This window comes from Lissotriton helveticus, chromosome 10 (assembly GCF_964261635.1).
Source record: "Lissotriton helveticus chromosome 10, aLisHel1.1, whole genome shotgun sequence".
NCBI lineage: Eukaryota > Metazoa > Chordata > Amphibia > Caudata > Salamandridae > Lissotriton > Lissotriton helveticus.
Window position 1 is genome coordinate 93,535,491 of NC_136071.1, and position 12,276 is coordinate 93,547,766.

Sequence of the window (12,276 nt, forward strand, 5' to 3'; positions counted from 1 at the left end):
TGGGCTGCAATGGGAATTCACAAGGACATATTATCAAGGCCATCATCGCCGCTTTAGCGGCAGTTTCCTGCCGCTAAAGCGACGATAATTTTATCACCTTTCTTGATAATAGGCCCCTCAGTGTCCAGCAAAGAACACACTGTCACATAGTGCTGACATCACTGTATTTTCTGGTAAGTCTACAAAGTGGTGATCAGTGGTGTCAAGGCAGCAGGTATTAGTAACCCTACTGCCATCTACTCCTATCTTTACTGTAATACAGGAGATCTTAAGTAAAAGTGGCAAGTCTAATATTTTCTGTGGGGAAAAAAGTTCATAGGTTTCCATTGATGAGTTAGTATGGTCTACAAATGAGGTTGGATTTAGGACAAGGTGCAAGCTTTTCATTGTGCTTTACCCCCTTGCTACCAGGATCTCACTGCCATTGGAGTGACAAAGCCAGGCCACCGCAAGAAGATCACTGCTGAGATCAACAGCCTTAACATCCCCGAGTGGCTGCCCGAGTACAAGCCGGTAAGTACCTCAATGCTGTGTGGGAGCTAGGCATGCCATCCGGGGCTTAACTTAAGAATGAATGTTAACCATGTGTTCATGCCACATGACATAGAACTCTCTCCTCATCTAGGTTCCTGATGACCACTAAGTAGCCACAAAGAGTTTGATCACTGCTGTGAGATCAAATCTGATTGTACATTCCAAAACTCATTCAACAAATGCTTTCGTAGATACATCACACTCAGCCTTGGCTTCGATTGTGGCAAGACGCATGTGCATAGTTCTGATGGGTAGGGGCCCTTTCTGGGTTTATGGCAACCCGTAGTGGCAGCTAAGGTTACCTGCCTTATTGAGAGTATATCACAAAAAAGGGTAAGATTGGAGGCCTGTGGGCAAGGAGTTCATTAATGAAGACATTTTGGTTTATCTTAAGACAGCTGGTCATGTGGAAGAGACTTTGATCTTGCTCAGAAAGAGGCAATATTTAGCAGCTGAGATGTGGTCCACTGGGAGAAAGTGGTGGGGGAGGCATGACAACTTGGAAGGGTTGTGTTCTAGTAACAAGGAGGTTCTATCATGGTTTACACAGCATTTCCCCTCTAGGCCTCTTCACATTGGGAAGATATCTGTTTTACAGAACATAACTTCAAGGGCCTCCATGAGCAAACATGTTCGCAGCCCAAACAGAATTGAACAATTGTCGTATTTTTCCTTTTTGAGGATGCTATTGATGGGGAACAATGAGCAACGCTTGCAGTCCTGTGAATTTTTTTTATTTTCTATGACCCTCAACCCAGCACCTTCCACAGACACTCAAGCCTTCCTGTAGCAATAACATACACATATTCTTTTCCATCCATATAATATTGTCGAGATAGCTAAAGAGCAATACATAGAAATAAACTGCTGAGTAGATGTAGGATACTATTTGTGGTTCTATAAAATGGGCATTCAGCCCTTTTCTTATATTTATTGTTGATACATCTATGGGTTTCTGGAAACTTCCTCACACAAAGTTTATTTAAATATATGTATTGAATCCCTTAAATGTCATTAATACGTTGTCTCTTTCAAAATAAAACATAAGGAATCTTGAAAAAACTTTGTCCTAATGTGAGAAAGGGCTAAGAGAAATGGTTTCATCTCACGTTTGTAGTAAAGGTGCCACATTCAAGAGTACTGACAATAAGTCTCATCTCAATAGACTGGTGCTCTGTTTTAATGTATAGTGGCAGCTCCTAATATCCTTGTCATTGCTGTAGGTAAGTTTCAAAACATGTTGATGATGGAAGATGGGTCTAAAAAGTGAGCTCAAGACATGCTAAATAGTGCTGGCTATGTGTCTGCTACTACAAGGATGGTAGAAGACAGACTGGACAGTTAACCACTGTGAAAAATGTCCATCAGTTACGCGATTTGAGGCACCCAGTACATCATTTGGTCTACTCCACAGTAGTTTCACCACCACTCTATCTCCATAGGTGTATATTGAGGATACAGAGTGATGGGTGGATGTCTGGTAAGTAAGATTTAATCGTAACTATGAGCAGTGCACAAAAAATGAGTGTGAAAAAAATTATAAGTGTAAAATTGGATGGTGCATGCAATTATTCTTTTATTCTGGAGTCAAGCACCTCCAAATTTAAAAACAATAGTGCAAGAAAGTCAGGTGGTTCAAGCAAATACCTTCTGACTGGGCTATCTGGTCGACATGTTTCTGTGGCACCTGGTCAGTTATTAGACCATCCGCTTCATCAGGACCCATAAACTTAATTGCTACTGCTAAACAAGTGATTGTAGCACCTCCCCAAACAGCACGGACGGCTGATTGAAGAACCGACGGAGAGAGCGGTGCTTCATTTTCCTGAGCTGTTTGCCAGGTGAGGTGAGGCCATCCCCCTTGCAAATTAAGGAGGATAATGGAAGTGTACAGGTGACACTTTTTTCGCTCACTAATGTCCTTTTTTTCACAATCACTTGTTTAGCAGTAGCAATTAAGTTTATGGGTCCTGATGAAGCGGATGGTCTAATAACTGACCAGGTGCCACAGAAACATGTCGACCAGATAGCCCAGTCAGAAGGTATTTGCTTGACTCCAGAATAAAAGAATAATTGCATGCACCATCCAATTTTACACTTATAATTTTTTTCACACTCATTTTTTGTGCACTGCTCATAGTTACGATTAAATCTTACTTACCAGACATCCACCCATCACTCTGTATCCTCAATATACACCTATGGAGATAGAGTGGTGGTGAAACTACTGTGGAGTAGACCAAATGATGTACTGGGTGCCTCAAATCGCGTAACTGATGGACATTTTTCACAGTGGTTAACTGTCCAGTCTGTCTTCTACCATCCTTGTAGTAGCAGACACATAGCCAGCACTATTTAGCATGTCTTGAGCTCACTTTTTAGACCCACGGTTATTTGTTGTTCTTTAATACTTGTGCGGGGAGTATAACTGTGCTCTGGTCTTTAAATATTTCCCTTGAACCCTAGAAAGATTGTTTGTTGTGTGTGATGATGGAAGATGGTCAATGGGAATATGGATTGCTAAACCCAAGAGAAGGTTTTACTTGACCGTGACTACATATGTATCATCTCAGACACAAGAGGGTTGCAAGCTGGCTCCCCTGGGGCAGCTAACTGGAAGCAAATGTGGGGTGGAAGAACTTCCATTTTATTTTTTATTACATATAATTCAGTGTCCTAATCTCAGTGGTCTTCATCGCCCACCTCCAATGCCCCATTCTCTCTCCAGGCAAATCTGTCTCTCTGGCTTTCCATGATCGGCCTCGGACAGTACTACAAGGTCCTGGTGGAAAACGGGTATGAGAGCATCGACTTCATCACTGACATCACTTGGGAAGATCTACAGGAAGTCGGAATCACCAAACTAGGTAAGCGCTTGGAAGTAGTATTTCTTCACCATTCGCTTCCTGTTCTCTATCTTTATTGTGTCTTCATTGAACCTTTGTTCCCAATCTGTCAACGCAAGTGGTTGAAGGCGCTTTGTGAACAACTACTTCACGTCACCAGCTTTAATGACCACAGAGGTAAATTCTTCACAAATAAACTGCATGTATGTCTGCATTTTCTTCCACTTTTCATGGCGGAACAAGTCACAACATTGGAGAATAGAAGGTAAACCTCAACCTTTGCTATACAAACCTAATTACATAAAAAGCGGGCTCATTGATGGGACAAGAGTCAAAAAGGATGCTAAATAAGACATTTTATGAAAGTTGTACACTTTTGTTATAGAGGAGTGTACAGCAAACAGCAGCACATTATGTGAGGTAAACTAACTTAAGATATCCTTAAGAGATCAGCTGCCAACACAGCTGTCAAGTTGATGTATTTTTCTCAGAAAAGGCAGGTCTAGACATCCAAAGGTCACTGTATCTCATCCTGGGTACCATACTTTGTTTCCTCTGTACCTTTTTAGGAACATGGCCAGTAAACCACCAATTACAGCCATTACAATTATCTCACCCCAGTTTAACTGCAGTATCTTTACTTTTCTGGGACTAACCCTGTAAGAATGAACTGAGGATAGGACACTTGGTGCAACCAGATAACCCATCTTTTACCTCTGTGGTACTGGTAAAACGTACCAGATTAACTGTAATTGTGAACAAATGTGTACATATCATTTGTGCTTTCTAAACAATGATGTAAACTGGAATGTGCAGCCCTACAAGACCATTGTTTATGGGTATGAGATGTAAGGTAGCATTTGTCGTAATCAATTCTGGACCCATAAGCCACTTCTGACTCAGCAAGTCATCATCTCTTAGGAGGGTGATAGCACCCCAGAAGAATTAAAAAAAAAATGCATGTGATCTTAAATTGTGGGCTGGTAAATCTGGGCCCTTTTTTAACTGCTGTATCATAAGGTAATAGTATTCTGCAAGGTTCCCAAAGTGTCAGCCTCATCCCTTCTATGGTCCTACCTTAAGGTATTCTGCAAGGGTCAGCCAAATTCCCGCTCAGGTCATACCTTAAGCTAAGGATGTCTCACAAGGATCAGCCACATCCCCCGTCAGGTCATTCATTAAGGTATCCCACAAGAGTTGGCTTCCTTCTCTCTAGGGTTGTACCTTAAGGTATCGCCCGAAAGAGTCAGCCTCATCCCCTATCAGGTCATATCTTAAGCTACCGGTGTCTCACAAGGATCAGAATTGTCCCCTCTCAGGTCACACCTTACGGTATCACCCAAGGGTCAGCCTCATCCCCTTTCAGGTCATACCTGAAGCTAGGGGTGTCCTACAATGATCAGCCTTAGCCCCGGTCAAGTCATAGATTAAGCTGGGGGCATCGCTCGTACCCTCTCCAGTCATACCTCATGGGGTCCCACAGCGGTCAACTTCATCTCTGCTCAGGTCGTACCTCAAGGCGTCCTGCAAGAGTCGGCATCATCTCCTCTCATGTCATACCTTGACCTAGGGTTGTATCACAAGGGTCAGCCTCTTCTCCTCTCAGGTGCTACCTCAAGCTAGGGGCATCCCATAATAATCGCCACTCACGTCATACTTCACAATGTCCCACTTGTGCCGGCTGCCTTCCGTCCCAGGTCCTACAGCAAGGTGTCCCACAAGGGTTGGCCTCATTCCCTTACCAGTCGTATCTTAAATTTGTGGTGACTTCAAGGATTAGGCTTTTATTTTCGCCTGTTTCCTTGTTAGCACTGGTGGCTATTGTATCAGATGCCACCATATGGGTTTTCAGATACATGTAGCAGATATGTCTGAGGGTTCGGCCGGAGATGGGAGGCCTCACCTATGAGGCTGTACAATTTTTACAGGTGCACGATACAGGGCATGCTGACCCGAAAGGGATCAAAAGTAGATGGACTGCAAGTGAGAACTTTCATTCAGTGTCCTCTGCAATTCAATTGAGCCGACATTCCTGGGCCAGCACCAGCCACAAGCCTTGACGTAAGCAATCTATAGGCATTGTTATATCACAATCTTATCTCTAAAGAGAAAAGCATCAGAGGTGAACAGCCGGAATTACCATTTACAACAGCTTGTCAAGGTCTGACTATGCCGATTCTTTGAACACAAGTTTCCCTCCTACTCTATCGCAAGGTTTCAGCAAATTTAGAACATGACTGTCAGCACTATTGTCAGATTGAAAAAGCGACAGCCCATCTCCTCTGAAATTGAGGGGAGATACATTGAACTAAAGTAGGTTGCGGTGAAAAGACAGTTCAGTTTAAGATCTTCACTCTTGTTAAAAGGCTGCTTGAGGGTTAGTACCAGTCAAAAGGACCTACCACATTACATATTGGCACAGAACATCAAGTAAGCTGCAACAGTGATGCATTAAATCCCTAATTTTAGGAAAGGTAAGTTAGGTGGAAGGACTCTTCCAGCATTGTTCAAAATGGAATCAAACCACCTAACATTCAGGAGGTTGCCACACACGAATTTTTGTTGATCTTTTAGAAGGACATCTATAAGAAATCCTCTGGCAAAAGTGGGTCCTTTTGTTTGTTGTGTGAGAGTGCAGTGGCGTAGGAAGGGGGGTGCAGTGGGTGCGGGCCGCCCCAGGTGTCATCACTGAGGGGGGTGACAAAACGACAAAAAATATGTGTTTTAAACACATATTTTGGCATTTTGTCAAGTCCGGGGTGAGAAGAATTTTTCCATACCGGGTACCATCTGATCTTGCTGCGCCACTGGCAGTGGAACAATACAGGCGCTACACATTTCGAAGGAGAGAACGTCATGTATGCAGCATTCCAAAGTAGAGCTTTTAAAACCGAGAATTAGAGGAAAATGAGAAGTTTGGGAAGATGTCACACATCAGTCTTGCTGAAATTTTCCGAGGCCATGTGCTGTGAAGTCATCTATGTTTTCAGATGAAGCTTCTTCTTTTCATGCAAACCATTGCCTCCTGGATGTTACATACTTCGAAGAGGGTAGTTGTGAACAGCCTCAGTTCTCACAACACTACACCTGATTTAGAGTACAGAGCTCTTGCCACTCTTACTCTGGGCCTTTATCTCTTTTTCTATCCTTTTGCCCTGAAGTCAGACTGCAAGTCGCCCCAGTCTCAGCCGTACCTAGACCAGCCATAGGGTGTTACATCCGCGCAAATTTCTGGCTTTCTAGAGGCGTATAGAATGCTGAAAGCATCATCACAGCCCTGTTTGCTCATTCTCTTCTACCTGCATCATCGATGCTTTACAGATGAACAAATACTAAAGGAGAACTGCGTAACAAACACACCCTCCGACAAATAAATTGAACCTATAGGAAATGCCATACGAGTATTTAGCAACACATCCCCCAAAGTGTTTTTATATATTTTTAAAAAAAGAATCACCATACAGTTAAAAGTACCATGCTTTTCCCAGCATCGCACACCCTGTCACCTGGCATTGAAGAGGTTAAAGTGAGACAGTGGCAAATGGTGAACATGCAAAGTTCTTGTAACTTCTCCGCGCTCCTGTCAATCCCCCAGGTGACCAGTGTTTTAATAGCTGTCCATGCAGGAACATTAATTAGCATCCATCTGCTTGACAGAAATTAAAGAGCCACAAGCTGCTCACCTACATTGGTGCTAGTTTCCAACAGGAGTAATAGAAACGTATTCCCCCTTGCATCCTCCCACAGTCAGGCCCCGCAAGAGTGACGATGAGCAGAGCTTAACGCCAGACCTTTGGCCGCCACCAGGACTGCTTGCTGAAGGAGGACTGCTCATGGCCCGGGCACTTAAAGCTTGCAGAGGCCTGTGGTACAGATTCTGGAGTTGGGGAAGAAGTGGATTTAGAGCACATCTGAAAGGCGGGTAACGTGAGCCTCGGCTTACGCAAGTAGTCCTAGACAAAGCCCTCACATACAGCCTTCCACACAATGCTTCACTGAAGACCCTTGTAAGGTAGGTTTAAGGCCAGAAAAAGCCTGAAAAATAGATTGCAGTATGTTTAAAATGAATTCCTTCTAAGACCCAGAAGACATTCTTAAAATGGCTGCTGGCCAGTTTGTATAGTATAAAATAATGATGCTAAACAGTTGGCACGTGCTGTAATAATACTTAAGGGCTGTGCAGGATATTAGGCTTCCAACATCAGGTGAGGTATTGATCAGCAAGTGGGTGAAAGAGAAGGATTCTTCCTGGCAACTCACTTAACAAGTGACTTCCATTATTTAGGTCTGGCATTATACAAGACTTTCAGATTTAACTAAAATTAGGCACATAATATACTCATAATGGTTGTCAGCCAGTTCTCTTCATCCATTGGTTGTTGTATCATGCACATTTTACTTCAGCCTACTACGGCATACATCAAGGGGCTGGGGTCAGCTCACTTCAGCCAATGGCTAACTCCATTGTGAGTGATGGCGTCTGCACTTTCACAAGTAGCATATCCACACACAAACTGGGTCCGTTTAGTGCTAGGGTCAGCTATAGCACTGTGTGCCTTATTGCTTTTAGCCAATGTTATATCCTTATATTGCTGAGGGCCAACAGTACTCCCATCATATAATGTTTTACAGAAACCATTGATGGCACGGGGTTACAATTTGCATTCAATAGACCTTTGTGGTTTACTGGGATGAAGGGATTTAGCATTCAACAAATCACATTTATAACAGTGTAGCCCATTTGGTCACACAATAAGGACTAGGATTCAGTAATCTAAGTTAAGATTGATTTATGAAACAATAAGTATCAAACCACCAAGTAAGAAAAGCAGAAAAGTATGCTGCACATGAAACATAACAACAAGTATATTCAGGCGCTGAGATAGATTCAGGCTTGAAAGTAGAAGTCCAGTGAAAAATGGCAGTCAGAATAATACAAGATTAAAAGAATACAATTTGATGCTCCTCTCCATTCCTCCTATCTAAATATGAATAATTCAAAAGTAGTTTAACCTAAATTAGAATCTACCTATAGATGGGTCATTAAGGTTTGGGAAGCGAGGAATTTAAGAATGTAGGAAGGTATCACCATTGCAAGTATTTTAGTAGAATGCCTCTTAAAGGAGCAAGTATTTATCTTGTAACCATACACTCACAGCAGAGAAGTCTGTACCTCTCAAAGTCCAAAAAGATCCGCCCTACAGTCTAAGAGCATATACATTAATTAAAGCATACAGATACAGTCTCATGATCTAATTGTCATACCACCTTTCCTTGGACCAAAGGTGGTCAACCTTTTGTTACTTTAGCAACATTGGTGTTTTCTCCCATCACACGAAACCTAGACACTCCGACGCCATTGAACACCTTATTTGTTACAGCTTCAATGCGTTAGGTTCTCCACACCTACTGACAAGATTTTCTTCTCAGGCCACTCTGTCTCTAATAAATAGTACTCCTTTCAAATACATGTCGGAATTCAGGCATACTATGGTCAAGTTAAATCTAGCCTCAGAGTGCACTTCAGTTACATGACTGCAGGTGCACATACTACTTCAAAATAAATGTTAAATGAATACTAAAATCCTTGTTACATGTATAATGCACTTTTCATATGCATGTAATATAACTTGAATGATAAGTGCGAGGACTTACGAAAATCAACATTTTTCATGATTAGGCTAAACATTAATATGCACACATTTATGAATCTTCAGTTACTACAGTGAATGCACTTTAGTAATACATTCACACTCCTCTACCTTAATAACATTAGAACACCTAGAGTATATTGTGCTAAGAGCATGTATATTGCGTAGTTGTGACATATGAGGGTGGAGCTAAAATTACTCTGCTCCAATACAACACAAAAAAGAAATGACAAAGCAAAAAGGTTTCAAATCAATGAATGGGGTAATGAACCACAACAGTCTCAAAACAAGAGTGTCAAGCAGAATTTTTTTTTGAGACCCTCAACCACATGATCACACTCTGTGGTGTATGTAACCTCCGCTTAGTGTGGTTTGGCGGATAGTGTCATCAATGGGTCTGTCACTTGAATGTTCCATTCTCCGAGTAGCTGCACAACCTCCACCAGGAGGGAGACTTTCTGGATAACAACAGTGGTGAGTGAGTTAAAATGATCTCCTATCTTGTAGGTAAATCTTTATTCGGGGAAACAAGAGAAATGCTCACCGATAAAGCCAGTCATACACCTACTTACCCACCTATATAGCCACCCACTCACTCACACTTAGAGCCACTCAGTCACCGATTCAGCCACTCACACACCCACCCAGACAGCCACTTAGAAAGCCACTCAGCTACCCATACAGGCTCTGACATACCCACTCATTCACTCATCAATACAGGCACTCACAAAGCCACCTATACAGGCACTCGCACACAGATTCAGATGCTCACGCAGCCACTCAGATGACATATGTTAGAAATACTATCTCTCAGTAGTAGTACAGAATGAATAGTAATTTAACTTAAGCAGTGCATTAGTATATATCTTTAACTCTCAGAAATGTTTTTGTAACACACTCATTGGATGATGTCACCAGAGATGTCATCAGTGATTTCATCTGAAATCTAATCAGTAATGTCACTAACCATGTCATGAGTGATGTAATATGTGAGGTCATGTCATAGGCAGTGCCATAAGTTATAGTTAGCTCAGATAACTATAACTGCTGAAGTTCTATGGTTTTTGATTAGTTAATTTTGAACGTAACTATAACATCCCTGTAATCTTTCCTTTTTTCGATAAATTTTTAAGATTTTTAAAATTCTATTTCCTAACTATAACGTCACTGTAACTTTTGTTTTTTCCTGTAAAGTTCTGTTTTTTTAAAGTTATTTCCTAACTATAATGTTCCTGAAACATTTGGTATTTTTTAGTGAATTTCTAGGACTTATTAAAGTTGTATTCCCTTCCTGTAGCATTTGAGAGTAGGGATGCGAGTGGCTGTATAGGTCCGTGCGTGGGTGCATGAGTAAGTGTGTGTGACTGCGTGTGTGAGTCTCTGAATGGTTCTTTCAAAAGTAGCATGAGTGTCTGAATAGTCTGTCAGTGGATGTGTGTCTGAGTTGTCTGTGAGTGGCTGCATGAGTGTTTGATTGGGTTTGTGAGTGGTTGCATGAGCGTCTGAGTGTCACTGAGTGGGTGTGAGAGGTTGTGAGTGGCTGCATGGGTATCTTAGTGGGTCTGTGAGTAGATACGTACATGCCTTGGTGGGTATGTGAGTGGGTGCAACAGTCTGAGTGGGTATCTTAATGTCTGAGTAGGTGTGTGACTGGGTGCATAACTATCTTGAGTGGGTCTGTAAGTAGATGTGCGCATGTCTGAGTGGGTCTGTAAGTGGATGTGTGAGTGTCTGTGTGGGTCTTTGAGTAGGTGTGTGAGTGTCTGAGTGGATCTGTGAGTGTGTGTGTGTGTCAGTGTCTGAGTGGATCTGTGAGTGTGGGCATCAGTCTCTGAGAGGGTCTGCAAGTGGGTGTCTGTGTGGGTCTGTCACTGGGAGTGTGAGTATCTGACTTGATCTGTGAGTGGGTGTGTATGTGCCTGCATGGGTCTGTGAGTGGGTGCACAAGTGTCTGAGTGGGTCTGTGAGTAGGCGTGTGAGTAAGTGGGTGTGTAAATTGGATCATAAGTGTCTGAGTGGGTCTGTGAGCGGGTGCATGAGTCTGAGTGGGTCTGTAATTGGGTTCATGAGTCTGACTGGGTCTGTAAATGAGTGCATGAGTCTCTGAGTGGGTATGTGAGGGTCTGTGAGTGGGTGCATGAGTCTGAGTGAGTGCATGTCTGTGTGGGTCTGTCACTGGGAGCATATCTGACTTGTTCTGTGAGTGGGTGTGTAAGTGCCTGCATGGGTCTGTGACTTGGTGCATGAATGTCTGGGGGTCTGTGAGTGGGTTCATGAGTGTCCGATTGGCTCTGTGAGCATGTGCTTCAGTCGGTCAATGGACCCGGGAGTGGGTGCATAGTGTCTAAGTGGGTCTGTGCGTGGGCGCGTGACTGAGTGCATTATAAATTGGTGCATGAGAGTCTGAGTGCATCTGTGAGTGGGTGCATGAGTGTGTATGGGTCTGTCACTGAAAGTGTGAGTATTTGGCTTGATCTGTGAGTGGATGTGTAAGTGCCTGCATGGGTCTGGGAGTGGGTGCATGAGTGTCTGAGGGTTCTGTGAGTGGGTGCATGAGGGTCCGAGTGGGTCTGTAAGCATGGGCATCAATCTTTGAGTGGCCTGTGCGAGTGTCTGAGTGAGTCTTTGACTGGGTTCACGAGTCTCTGAGTGGGTCTGTGAGTCTCTGAGTGGGTCTGTGAGTCTCTGAGTGGGTCTGTGAGTCTCTGAGTGGGTCTGTGAGTGTCTGAGTGGGTCTGTGAGGGTATGCATGAGTGTCTCAGCCAGTCTGTGAGTGGGTGTGTAAGTGTCTCAGTGGGTCTGTGTAAGTACCTGCATGGGTCTGTGATTGGGTGTGTGTCTGAGTGGGCCTGAGAATGTGTACAAGTCTCTCAGTGGGCCTGCGAGTGGGTGTGTGAGTATTAGAGTGGGTCTGTGAGTGGGTTCATGTGTGTCTGGGTATGTGAATTGGTGCGTGAGTGTCAGAGTGGACCTGTACATGGGTGCATGAGTCTCTCAGTGGGTCTGTGAAGTGGTGCATGGCTGTCTGAATGGGTCTGTATGAGGGTGAGTGGGTGTGTGAATGGGTGCATTAGTAGTTGAGTGAGTATGTGAATGTACTTTTTTTGGGGCAATATTCCTGAATCTGCAGCTACGAGTGTTGCGATGGATTTGGGAATATCCGCACTTGGAAAGAAAATCATATTGAGGCATTTTGTACACATTAGGGGTCCCTCAAAAACTCCTATATGACACCCATGGGGTCA

The 12,276-nt window shown here is 43.3% G+C and overlaps 1 protein-coding gene across 1 annotated transcript in view; it reads left to right on the forward strand.

Moving 5' to 3' along the window:
* Window positions 1–12,276, forward strand: part of CASKIN1 (CASK interacting protein 1) — a 776,040-nt gene that overhangs the window by 709,531 nt on the left and 54,233 nt on the right. The window contains exons 17-18 of the mRNA XM_078664842.1: window positions 412–513; window positions 3,263–3,401. Of these exons, the coding sequence (XP_078520968.1) occupies window positions 412–513; window positions 3,263–3,401 (241 nt within the window). The remainder of the gene's footprint in view (window positions 1–411; window positions 514–3,262; window positions 3,402–12,276) is intronic.